At 38.6% G+C, this 14,383-nt stretch overlaps 1 protein-coding gene across 1 annotated transcript; it reads left to right on the top strand.

The window, feature by feature from the left end:
• The first annotated feature begins 72 nt into the window (after positions 1-72).
• Positions 73-1,071, top strand: Tas2r38 (taste 2 receptor member 38). Its single transcript, XM_055602045.1, has one exon. The coding sequence runs from the start codon at positions 73-75 to the stop codon at positions 1,069-1,071; it is 999 nt and encodes a 332-aa protein (XP_055458020.1).
• The last annotated feature ends 13,312 nt before the right edge of the window (positions 1,072-14,383 follow it).

Genomic DNA, 14,383 nt, shown 5'->3' with positions numbered 1-14,383 from the left:
AGTTCAAGAGATACTCTTTCCTGCTTTGGAGGGTGAAATTGGAGTTTTAGGTTAGTTAAACAGAGGAGCATCATGTTGGCTCTGACTCCCATCTTAACCGTGTCTTATGAAGCCAAGATTTCATTCCTTTTCCTTTCTGTCCTGGAGTTTGCAGTGGGGATTCTGGCCAACGCATTCATTGTCTTGGTGAACTTTTGGGACATGGTAAAAAGGCGGCCATTGAACCACTGTGACGTTGTACTGCTGTGTCTCAGCATCACGCGGCTTTTCCTGCAGGGGCTCCTGCTTCTGGACGCTCTTCAGCTCGCCTGCTTCCAGAAGATGGAAGACCCACTGAGTCACACCTACCAAGCCATCCTCACTCTCTGGATGATCGCAAACCAAGTGAGCCTCTGGCTCGCTGCCTGCCTCAGTCTCCTCTACTGCTTCAAGATCGTCCGTTTCTCTCACCCCTTCCTCCTCCACTTAGCAAGATGGGTCTCCAGGAGGTTTCTCCAGATGTTTCTAGTAGCTTTACTTTTCTCCTGCATTTGCACTGTGCTCTGTTTGTGGGACTTTTTTAGCAGATCTTACTCCACAGTCACCTCCGTGTTACCCATGAACAACACAGAATTTAATTTGCAAATTGCAAAACTCAATTTCTTTTATTCATTCATCTTCTGCAATGTGGGGACTATACCCCCTTCTCTAGCTTTCCTGGTGTCCTCTGGAGTGCTGTTTGTCTCTCTGGGAAGTCACATGAGGGCTATGAAGTCCCAAACCAGAGACTCCGGTGACCCCAGCCTTGAGGCCCATATCAGAGCCATCGTATTTCTGGTCTCCTTCCTCTGCTTCTATGTGGTGTCTCTCTGCGCTGCTTTGATCTCTGTGCCCTTACTGGTGCTGTGGCACCACAAGGGAGGAGTGATGGTTTGTATCGCCATGATGGCGGCTTGCCCTTCGGGACACGCAGCCTTCCTTATATCAGGCAATGCCAAGCTGAGAAGAGCCATAGAGACCATGCTATTCTGGTTTCAAAGCAGCCGAAAGGTGAGAAGAGTCCACAAGAAACTTCCCAGGACACTCCGATAAGTCATGAATTAGCCCCCACACAAATACACCTCTGATTCTTCCTGAAGTTTGACAGTTTCTTCCAAAAAGCGTAACTGGAATTCTTTCTACTTGATCTCAATAGACTCTCTAATAGTAGAATAAATTGATACTCTGTGTGGTCTAAGCAAATATAATAGTGTTGGCACTTTACACGTGTTTGGTAAAATGAACCCCCACACACAAGAAAAAAAAAGAAAAAGAGAGAGAGTCATTGTAAATCCTGTCTGCACTAAAGCTCTTTATTGATGACTGTGCCCCATGGGAAGCCTTTTCTTCTAAAAGAATAGCAAGCCTTAAAGAAAAGGTCCAGTTTTTAAAGACGTTTGCTAAGACTCTTGTTCAAAACTAGTACTAGAATCACACACGAAAATGGTTACTACCGTGACAACCATTCAATACTCTTCAGACCCCCACAATTTTCATGGAAACATAAGATAAAAAAAATAAAAATCCTGCAGAAAAAAAAATTATGCCGTAATGTCAGCTTCAAAAGGTCCCACATAAAAACTCAACTGGGACCATGACTAGGCTTCATTTTGCAACTATGTCGAATCTAAAGTGTGCTTTGCCTGTTTTACAGACAGAGAAGAGCGATTTGGCTGTCCGAACATCTGCCGCAGCTCTGGAGTCTGCCCAGTCGCCTTTGTCTATCTAGGTAGGTGGTCTGCCCGAGCGAGCGGCTACAAGGCAGGTCTGGGAAGATACAACTCTTTGTCTTCCTGCATAAGAACTGAACCGCGAAGGCTTTCCAAAATTCAGACCTAAAGACTCAAGAGAGGAAATTATAGACGAGGTATCTAAGTCCTTTACAGGTGTTAGTCAGCAGCACACCCAGGAAGGAAGGTTCTCCTGTGTGGATGCTGCTGAAGAGCATCTTCTTCTCGGGCCTCCGTTTCTGATAGATGTGATTCTTATGTTTTTCCAAGCAAGCAAGCAAACCTTTTCCCCAGCTGCACTGACTACAAAGCTGGCAGTGACTTCGTCTCACGTCTTTCCTTGGAGCAGACATCTTTTTAAGTTTCTGCCAGAAGCACTAATCTTCACTCATAAATCCAAATATAGTCACTCGAGAAGCTTATGAGATTCCCCATAGCCACATTTCAGGCCAACAAAATCAAATATTTGGAGATGGATCCCGATGTCATATTTCTAGAGTTCCCTCAACGATCAAGGGGGCAGCTAATTCAAGAACCACTACTCTGGGTACTCTATTATTTGTGTTAGATGATGTGGTCCCCCCCCCAAATTGCATCACTGCCTTCTGGCCCCATTTTCCCCTACGGTACTTGTTGAGTATCATCTGAAAGGGAAGAAGTAAAGACTATGCCTCCTTATTTTACTTTTTCTCTTCGTATGAATTGTTTCTGAATCAGTATTTTTCGTGTCTTGTTGCTCTCTGTGATTTTTTTAAAGACCACCATTTTGAAGCATTTTTAAAGCACAGAAAAAGACATAGCTGAAAGTGTGCAGGGCGTGTATAATTTTGAGGTTGCCTTCTTTCACTTAGTATCCCGCCTCTAAGGTTTCTCCTACTGTGGGTTGACAACTGGTTTTGTGGGGGTTTGTTTTTGCTTTTGTTTTTTTGTTTGTTTGTTTGTTTGTTTGTTTGTTTTTTTCTGTGCTAAGGCATATTCAACGGTCTGGATAAGTCACAGGGATCCATTCACTCCCTGAAGAGGGCCTTGGCTGTCTCTGAGGTCCAGCAGTTGTCAGTGGTGCTGCCTGGAACATCTGTGAGGAGATTCTCTGTGTCCATGAGCTCCTGGCTCTGGGATACATTTCAAATCAAATTCTGGATCATGTGGTAAGAATGTGTTTAATTTTATGAGGAGCCACCAGAGTGCCTCACCATTTGGCTTTCCCACCACAGTGAGTGACAGTACCTATAGCTGTGCCGCTGTAAGCCGTTGGTTCTGTTCCTGCCCTGGGATTCCTGCAGTCTAACTGCTGTGTAGTAGATCTTATTATTTTTACTGTTGTTTCCCTGAAAACACACGATTTGGGTCTCTTGTCATATGACTGTTTTCACAAAATTATTTTAGCATATTTCTGAAATTCATCCATATTATTACAAAAATCCAGATTTATTTTTATTTAAAAACTTTTGCAGTCAATATATTTTGGCCATATTCTTTCCCTACTCCTCCCAGATCCTCCCCATCTCCCTGGCTACCCAACATCATGTTCTTTCTCCCTCACACTTTTTCAATAAGAACCATAAAATAGTCAAATTAAACAAAATCAGTAAGACCAAAAATACCAAAACCCCAGCTTATTATTCCACTATAATTGATGCTGCACTATTTACAGTCAGCAGACTTTATGAAGAAGCTCTCTATAATATTCTTGAATGCTTTTAGGGGCACAAATTTCGCATCTTGTAGGTAAATACATAGGAGTGAAGTCACTCTGTCAAAAAGTTGGTGCACATTTGACTTTAGAAGAAATTGCTCATTTTCCAAAGTGAGCCTGAGGTTTTCTGACACCCATCACGATAGAGAAAGGTCATCCCACATTCTCACCAATAGCAGCTGACTACTGCCAGCCTCCTTTTTGGTCGCTGAAATGAGACTGAAATGTCTTTAACTTGGATTCCTCTGACAACTGCCAATATGAAACATATTTCTGTTTGTTGGCACTCTCTTCTACATTTTCTTCTGCAAACTACTTACAGATGTATTCTATCAAGTTGTCTTTTTATTACTGATTTTTAGAGCTTTGCTGACCTTGACATTTTGCATATGTATATTATATGTGTATGTAGATAGCTATCTAACTCATACATATAAATATACATAAAATTTATAATTTTTTAAAATTTCTTTCGATTTGTTGTGTGTATTTGTAAATTATATACACATCTTCATATTTGTATATATGTGTGAATATATATATATATCCAGAGACCATTTATGTGCCTGATAATAGTGACTATTATAACCCAAACTATGATGTATCTTTTCATTTTCTTGATCATATATTGATAAACAGAAATTCTGAATTTTGATATGATTCTTTTTTTTATATTTAATGTTTGTGCTTTTTGTATTTTCTCTAAGAAACATCTATTTCCTCTAAAAGACCTCCTTGGTCTTCTCAAACATTTTAATAGTTTTCATTTTTGTTTTTAAGACTGAATTTCATGTTTGACTAATTTTGAAATGTGCATCATGCTGTAACTTATTGAAGGGGCTGCTGAAGTTTCTTTGTATTCCAGCCATGTGGCTATATATCATTTATCAACAACTTTCATGTATTTCATGTCTTCATTAAACTAACCCTAATGGCTACATGAATGTTGATAGTTTACTGGTTTCAGTATTGCCCTCAATCTATTTCTTTAGGCTTTAATCATAATTTTCCTTTGTTGATTACTATAGATGACCAATAAGGTTTAAAAGAAGATACTGTGAGTTTCCCAAATTTAATTTTCTAAAATCGTTTTTCTTCTCTAAATATTACGTGTGTGTATGTGAATAAGTGTATTTATATTGGTGTGTATAATATATATTCACACACACAGCTCTTGTAGGGATCCTGGATGTTATTGTACTAAATCTAAATGTCAGCTTGGATTAAGTGGGAAATAAATATCTTTATTTAAATCTTTATTTTTTCCTACATTTTATAGTTCTTAGTAAAAATCTTATAAATTATTTATAATAAAATATAAAGTGTATTATATGTAGAATCATTTAAATTTCTTTTTTGTATCATACATCATATAAAGCCACAATATTTTACATTTATCATGTACTTTATGGACTTCCTAAATTAAGGAAGTGTCATTTTATCTACACCTTAAATCTCATTGCTAAATAGCCTGACATCTTTCCTGCATAAGGAGTTTAATGTGCTACTTATTTTGTTCTTTGTGTCTTCTTTCTTGTCTTTATTTAGTGTATCTTTTATTTTGACTGCTGAGCTCCCTATGAGCCATTGATTCTTTCCTTACTAGATTTACACTGAAATCTAGTAAGGTACTGTCTGTAGAAATGACCAAAATGTCTTCCAACAGATTAATGAATAATAAAAATGTGATACATATTTGCAATGGAATACTGTTCATCTGTGAGGAAAATTAATTCATTAAATTTTCAAACAAATTGATGGGCCTATAAAATATTATATTAAGTGGGGCAATCCATACTCAGAGAGCCAATCGCCACATGTTTTCTTTCATCTGTGGTTCCTAGTTTCAAATCAGATTTAAGTATAGCTGCACCACTTATTAAAGAAAACTCACTATACAACAAATGGAAACTGTCATAGAAAAGATCAGTGGCTCATAGGGAGCTCAGCCCAAAACAATAAATAGACATCAAAGATTCTGCATATATGGCTCAGAAAACATCTCAGGAGAAGGAGCAGAAAGAGTGTAAGCCAGAATGCCAGGATGTCTAAAGTAAAACAGTCTCTCCTAGATATGGATGAATAAACCCTCTCCTCTTGGCTCCAAATTCCAGCCCACAAATCTGGCTGCTTTCCTGGAGGCCACTCAAGAACTAGAGACCCCATGTAAGACACCACCACTGCTTCCTAACACTCCTTAAAACATTCTCCAAAGCCCCAGCAAGACCCCCTCCTCTGGACTCATATCTGGCCCACAAGAAGTCTTGGTAGAAGTCTTCTGCTTTTCATGCTAGGAACCCCAGAGACAATGCAGGAACCCAGATCCCCAGAGGCTGCACAGGTACTTGAAACCTCAGAGATCACATAGGCCAAAAAAAAGTCCAGTGGAGACACCCTAGTGGACCTGATGACTCACTTGTCAGCAGAACCCCAGGCCATGTGGTTCAGAAGGCCAGAGATAGAACAGAAAACAAGGGAAATAACATACCAAACCCACATAACAACAGTAAACTCAGAAATCGGCACCTAAACCTGTAATAAACCCAAACCCAGATGACTACTAGCTAGTGTAAAAACACAATCAACAACAGCCAGGGCAATATGGCACCACCAGACCCTGAATCCTACTACAACAAGCCCTGTATATGCCAACACAGTGGAAACACAAGAAAATAAAATTAAATTTAATCTTGAGAAGATAATAGAGGCCTTTAATGAGGAACTTAATCCCTTAAAGAAATGCAGGAAAATACAATTGAGCAGGTAAGAAGTGAGTAAAACTGTTCAAGACCTGAAATGGAAATTAACGCAATAAAGAAAGCAGAAACTGAGAGAATCCTGGAGATGGAAAACCTAGGTAAGTAAACAGGACCTACAGATATAAGCATCACCAAGAGAACACAAGAGATGAAAGAAAGAATCTCAGGCAGAGAAGATACAATAGAAGAAACTGATACATTAATTAGAGAAAATGTTAAATCTAAAAAGGTCCTAAGACAAAACATCCAAGAAATCTGGGACACTATGAAAAAGATAAAGCCTAAGAATAATAGGAATAGAAAGAGAAGATTCCCAGGTCAAAGACCCAGAAAATATTTTCAACAAAACCATACTAGAAAATTTTCCTAACCAAAAGAAAGAGATTCCTATAAATGTACAAGAAGCTTACTGAACACTAAAGAGATTGAGCTAGAAAAGAAAGTCCTTCTGCCACATAATAATCAAAACACTAAAGGTACAGAATAAAGAAAGAACATTAAAACCTGCAAGTGGAAAAGGCCAAAAAATATATAAAGGCAGACCTATTAAAATTACACCCAACTTCTCAACAGAGACTCTAAAACCCAGAAGGGCCTTGACAGGTATCTGGCAGACTATAAGAGACTACAGATATCAGCTCAGACTTATATACCCAGCAAAACTTCCAATCACCATAGATAGAGGAAACAAGATATTCCGTGATAAAACAAATTTAAACAATACCTATCCAAAAATCCACCCCTACAAAAGATACTACCAAAAGGAAAAGTCCAAACCAAGCTGGTTAACTACACCCAAGAAAACAAAGGAAATAAATAATTTCATACCAGAAAAACTAAAAGAGGGTAAACACACACAGACACAACCAACAACAATATCAAAATAACAGTATTTAACAATCATTGGTTATTAATATTTCTCAAAATCAATGGGCTCAATTTCCCAATTTAAAAAAGCACAGGCTAACAGACTAGATGGGAAAATAAGATCCATCATTCTGTTGCATATAAGAAAAATATCTCAATATCAAAGACATACATTACCTCAGAGTAAAGGGCAGGAAAATTTTTTTGAGCAAATGGACCTAAGAAACAAGCTGGGATAGCAATTCTAATATCTAACAAAATGGACTTAAAAGCAAAATTAATGTTTTAAAAAGATGAAAAAGGACACTTCATACTCATCGAAGGAAAATCTACCAAGATAATGTCTCAATTCTGAAGATGTATGCCCCAAATGCAAGGGGACCCACATAGGTAAGGGAAACACTACTAAAGCTTAAATCACATATCAACCCTCAAACACTGATAGCAGGGACATCAACATCCCATTCCCACCAATGGACAGGTCATGGAGACAGAAAGTAAACAGAGAAATAATGAAACAGACATTATGAATCAAATAAACCTAGTACACATTTACAGAACATTTTACCCAAACACAAACAAATATAGCATCATCTCAGCACCACATAGAACCTTCTTCAAAATTGACTATATACTTAGTCACAGAGCAAGTCTCAACTGATACATAAAAATTGAAATAAATCTGCTTCTTATCAGACCACCATGGATTAAAACTGGATAACCATAACAATAAAAATAACAGAAAGTCTAAAAACTTATGGAAACTGAGCAACTCTACCACTGGGTCGTGGAAGAAATTATAGACTTTCTAGAATTCAAGTAAAATAAAGGCACAACATACCCAAACTTGCGGGACACAATGAAAGTGGTGCTAACAGCAAAATCCATAGCTTTACGTACGTGCCTTCGTAAAGAAATGAGAGCAATCCCATACTAGTGACATAAGAGTAAACCTGAAAGCTCTAGAACAAAAAGAATCAAGCACACCCAAGAGGAGTAAATGGCAGAAATAATCAACTCAGGGCTGAAATCACCAAAATAGAAAAAAAAAAAAAAACAAAAAAAAAAAACAATGCAAAGAATCAATGAAACATAGAGTTGGTTATTTGAGAAAATCAAAAAGATAGAAAAACACTTATCCATACTAACTGAAAGGCAGAAAGAACATATATATATTGACAAAATCAGAAATAAAAGGGAGAAAATAACAACAGACACCAAGGAAATTCAAAGAATCATTAGGTCTTGCTACAAAAACCTGTGCTACAGAAAATTGGAAAATCTAAACAAAATGGATGATTTTCTTGATAGATACCACTTATGAGCTTTAAGACAAGATCAGGTAAATAATTTATATTTTTAATTTTTTATATTAATTATAGTTTATTCACTTTGTATCCCAGCTGCAGCCCCCTCCCTCGTTCCCTTCCAACCTCATCCTCTTTCCCTCAGCTCTGCTCATGCCCCTCTCCAAGTCCACTGATAGGGGAGGTTCTCCTCCTCTTCCATCTGACCCTAGCTTATCAGGTCTCATCAGGACTGGCTGCATTGTCTTCCTCTGTGGCCTGGTAAGGCTGCTTCCCACTCAGAGGCAGGTGATCAAAGGGCCAGCCACTGAGTTCATGTCAGAGACAACTCCTGTTCCCCTTACTAGGGAACCCACTTGGATACTAAGCTGCCATGGGCTACATCTGAGCAGGGATTCTAGGTTTTCTTCATGTATGATCCTTGGTTGGAGTGTCAGTCTCAGAACAGACCCCTGAGCCCAGATTTCTTGGTTCTCTTGCTCTCCTTGGGAGCTCCTGTCCCCTCCAGGTCTTTCTATCTCCCTCCTTTTTCTGCACTCTGCCCAGAGTTGGGCTATGAGTCTTAGACCTATAACCCCTAAGGAAATAGAATCAGTCATTAAAAATTTCCCAATCCCCCCCACAAACAACAACCTAGGGCCCCACAGTTTTAGCCCAAAATTCTACCAGACTTTTAAAGAAGAGGTAATACTAATACTCCTCAAATTATTCCACAAAATAGAAACAGAAGCAGCATTGTCGAACTTATTCTGTGAGGCCAAAGTCACCCTGATATCTAAATCACACAAAGACCCAATAAAGAAAGAGAATTTCAGACCAATTTCCCCTATGAACATTGATGCAAAAATAATCAACAAAATACTTGCAAACCAAATAAAAAAAACAACGGAAGCATCATCCACCATGATCAAGTAGGCCTCATACCAAAGATACAGGAATGATTCAACATATGAAAATCCATCAATGTAATCCATCCTATAAACAAACTGAAATTAAAAAAAAAAAAAACACATGATCATCTCATTAAATGCTAAAAAAAAAAAGGCCTTTGACAAAATCCAACACCCCTTCATGTTAAAAGTCTTGGAAAAATTAGGGATACAGGGTACATACCTAAACACAATAAAGACATTATACAGCAAGCCTACAGCCAACATCAAATTAAATGGAGATAAACTTAAAGCAGTTCCACCGAAATCAGGAACAAGACAAGGCTGCCCATTCTCCTCTTATCTCTTCAATATAATACTGAAGTTTTAACTAGAGCAATAAAAAAAAAAAAACTAAGGAAGATCAAGATGATACAAATTGGAAAGGAAAAAGTCAAAGTATTGCTGTTTGTAGATAATATGATAGTATACATAAGTGACCCCCAAAATTCTACAAAAGGACTCTTACAGCTGAAAAACACCTTCAGCAAACTGGCTGGATACAAAATAACTCAAAAACTCAATAGCCCTCCTTTATACAGGTGATAAACAGGCTGGAAAAAAAAGAAATCAGAGAAACAACACCCTTCACAATAGCCACAAATAATAGAAAATACTCTGGTGAAACTCTAACCAAGCAAATAAATGACCTGTATGATGAGAACTTCAAGTCTGTGAAGAAAGAAATTGTAGAACATATCAGAAGATGGAAAGATCTCCCATAATCATGGGTTGGTAGGATTAACAGTAAAAATGCCCATCTTACCAAAAGCAATCTACAGATTCACCACAATCCCCATCAAAATTCTAACATAATTCTTTAAATATCATGAAATAACAATGCTCAACTTCATATTGAAAAATAACAAACCAATGATAGCTAAAACAATCCTGTATAATAAAAATACTTCTGGACATATCACCATTCTTGATTTCAAGTTGTACAACAGAGCAATAGTAATAAAGCCTCATAGTATCAAACAGGTTGATCAATGGAATCAAAGACCCAGAAGTAAATCCACACCTATGAACATGATTTATGACAAAAAGCCAAAATTATACAGTGGAAAAAATGAAAGCATCTTAAACAAATGATGCTGATCTAACTGAATGTCAGCATGTAGAAGAATGCAAAATAGTTTCCTTTCTATCACCCTACACAAAGTGGACCAAAAACTTCAATATAAAACCTGCTACACTAATCATGAAAGAAAAAGTGGGAGATAACCTTGAACTCGTTGGCACAGAAGACAACTTCCTGAACAGAACACACAGGCATTAAGATCAACAATTAGTAAATGGGACCTCAGAAAACTGAAAAGCTTCTCTAAGGCAAAAGACACTGTCAGGACAAAACATCAGCCTTCAGAATGGGAAAAGATTGTCACCAACCCTATATCTGACAGGGCTGACAGCTAAGATATATAAAGAATTCAAGAAACTAGGCACCAACAAACCAAATAATCCAGTTTAAAAAATGAGGTACAGACTGAACAGAATGCTCTACAGAGGAATCTCAAATGGCTGAGAGCTACTTAAAGAAATGTGCAACAACCTTAACCATCAGATAAATGCAAATTAAAACAACTCTGAGATTCCACCTTACACCTGTCAGAATGGCTACGAACAAAAACTCAAGTGACAGCTTATGCTGGCAAGGATGTTGAACAAGGGGAACACTCCTCTGTGGCTGGTGGGAGTGTAAACTTGTACAGCCACTTTGGAAATCAGTATTGTGGTTTCTCAGAAATTTAGGAATTGATCTACGTCAAGACCCAGCTATACCACTCATGGACCTATACTCAAAGGATGTGCCACCATGCCACAAGTATACTTGTTCAACTGTGTTCATAGCAGCTTTATTCATAATATCCAAAACTGGAAACAACCTAAATGTCTCTCAACCAAATAATGGATAAATAAAATGTGGTGCATGTACACAATTGAGTAATAGTCACCTGTTAAAAACAATGACATCATAAAATGGATGGAGCTAAAAAAGATCATCTGAGTTACATAACCCAGACCTGAAAGACAACACGGCGTGTACTCCCTTAGAGGTGTATATGAAGGATAACCGTGTTACAATCCACAGACCCAGAGAAGCTAAGTGAGGGCTCTGGGGAGTATGCATTAATCTCACTGTGAAGGCAAAACGAAACAGGCATTGCCGGTGTGTGGCGGTGGAGGTGTGAACATGGGAACGTGAGGGATTTGGCAGGGAAAGGACAGAGGGAGAGAGTACTGGTAGAGAGAACTGGAATGAGGAGGGTATCTCCGGGATGAGAGAAACCTAGTGCAAAAGAAACATCCAGGAATCTGTAAAGATAACCCTAACTAAGATTCCTAGCAATGGAATCTTACAGAGCCTGAACCAGCCATCTCCTGTAACCAAGAAAGACTTGGATTGTGACACCAACCCAGCCACAAAACCTTCAACCAGCAGTTTGTCCTACTTACAAAATATGATGGCGTAAAGGTGGCACAGAAACCCTGGGAGTGGCCAGCCAGTGACTGGTACAGCTTAAGATCTATGCCATGAGTGGGAACTCACCCCTGACCCTGCCTGGAGGGTCAGAAGCCAGAGGCTGAATAACCCAGAGAGCTAGGATAGAACTAAACATGAATGGCAAAAAAAAAAAAGAAATTATTCATAATGCTATTATGCTATACTCATAGATTGCCACCTAGACCGACTGTCATTAGACAGGCTTCACCTAACAACCAATAGAAAAAGATGCAGAAATCCACACCAAACATTAGGTGGAGTATGGGGAATCCTGTGGAAGAGGGGCAGAAAGGATTGTAGGAGCCACACCGGTCAAGGACACTACAAGAAAACCCACAGAGTCAACTAGCCTGGGTTCATAGAGACTGAACAGCCAACCAGGAAGCCTGCATGGAGCTGCTCATATGTTACAGTTGTGTAACTTGGTCTTCTTGTGGGACTCCTAACAGAGGGAGCAGGGGCTGTCTCTGACCCTGTTGCCAGCCTTTGAGACCCTCTCCTCCTGATGGCTTGCCTTTTTTGGAATTAATAGGAAAGGAATTGCCTACTCTTACTGCAATTCGATATGCCATCGCTGGTTGATATCCATTGGCAGCCTGCCCTTTTCTGAAGGGAAATGGAAGAGGGAGGAAAAAAGAGATGGGAGAAAGGACTAAGAAGAAAGGAAGATGAAGAAACTTTGAATGGGATAGATAGATGATAGATAGATAGATAGATAGATAGATAGATAGATAGATAGATAGATAGATAGATAGAGTCTGAATAAACAAGATTGAACAACGGCAATATCAATGAACGTATTAATGTGGAAAGAGGAAATTTTCCAGAGGTTCTATAGCTAGACAAAGAAGTAGAGGAAATGAATGACTTCTGGGAGGAAGTCTTCTGAAATCACCAGGTCAAAAAGTAAAAGAGGAAGCTAGTATAAGACATTTATATATTTTCTTTATTTTTAACATTAAAAATATTTTTTCTAAGTATCTCATGGATGGTAATCTGACTGCGATATTTAACTCAGATCAATCAAGGAAGCCTAAATTCACCATATATGTTTGCTACTTCAGTACAAAAGTCTTACTGTCTGGGCTGAACTGACCTCAAAGATTTGTTATTCTGATGATTTGCCCATTGTATGAGTCTAGGATATCACCTCCAATACAAACTCTTACACCCCTAGTTCATCTTGATCTTCAATTCAATAAAAATTAAAACTCTGTTCTCTAAGGACCCCATTTTAAAGTTAATGCCACTGATCAGATTAGTCTTCTATTTCACCTTTTGATCCTTAGTCACAGAGGGGGTGCTCTCAGCCATTAAACTTTCTTTTTCTTTCTGGACCTCTTTAAAAGATTCTTTTTTATTTGTTTTGTTTTGTTTTGTTTTAAAGACAGGGTTTCACTTTATGCAACCCTTGCTGTCCTAGAACTCACTCTGTATACCAGGCTGGCCTCAAACTCACAGAGATCCACCTGCCTCTGCATTCTGAGTGCTGGGATTAAAGGTGTGCACCACCACCATCTGGCTCCCCCTAAAGGATTCTTTTTTAATTTAACTTTTTATTATTTTATTCACCTTACACCCAGGAGCAGATGCTGTCTCTGACATGGACTCTGTTGCCTGCTCCTCAATAACTTCCCCCTGGTGGGGTGGCCTTGCCAGGCCACAGAAGAAGAGGATGCTGCCAGTCCTGATGAGACTTTAAACGATTCTTAAGAGAAATTTTTCTAGTAAGTTCCCATCTCAAGCTTCATATCCTCATGCATTTATAAGAGAAATCCTAAGGAAGCATGGTGCAGAGGCAGAAGAATAACTGAGTAGGCTGAGGAGCTTCAGTTTGGCTCTCAGTGGGCACAGAGAATGACCAAAGTCAGTATAGGTCAGAGCCTACATATTAATTGACCCATGTACACCCACATATAAAAACAATAAAATAATGATAAGGTACATTTAATTAGGAGTTCAGATATTGATGTAAGCAAAATGTGTGGCCACACTGTGTTTCAGAATTTAAGTAAATAATATGAACAGAGATTTAGAGAAATGAGCAGAGCCAGGTTTAAAGTTGAGATTTCTCGCATTAGTGGTTATGACAGAACCTAAAATAAGGAAGTGACGTGATCATGACGATGATTTTATAAAGACTCAAATGACAATGTTGTATGGAATTATTTTGAAAGAGAGGAGGCAACGTGTTTGAGTCATTTGTGCCTCAATCATAATCAAAAGAAACGTGGTTCAGGATGTGGTTGTGGAAATAGAGAAGTTGGAAGAGCTCTAAGAATGCTTTGGAAAAGGATCATCATCTGGTGCCTAGACAGAGTGCCCAGTAGAAAAGGGAGGATGGAGGCTGATTCAGAGTGGAGTGTTGCTGTGATGCAATTGCCAGCAAGAAAGGAAAAAGCCGAAGGGAGAAGTTGACTCCAGCTTTGAGGAAATGGTAGTGTAGCTTAGGGCATTTCACAGCAGAGTTGACAACAGATCACTGGCAGAGTTTTAGAAATAAAAAACTAAGATACAGGTTAGATGTCAGATCTAAAGCTAAACTTATAATCAAAAGAGAAGTTTGGA

This window comes from Psammomys obesus, unplaced genomic scaffold (genome assembly GCF_907164565.1).
Source record: "Psammomys obesus unplaced genomic scaffold, mPsaObe1.curated_primary_1811, whole genome shotgun sequence".
NCBI lineage: Eukaryota > Metazoa > Chordata > Mammalia > Rodentia > Muridae > Psammomys > Psammomys obesus.
Note: the sequence above shows the minus strand (reverse complement) of the source record. Positions and strands in the feature narration are given on the sequence as shown.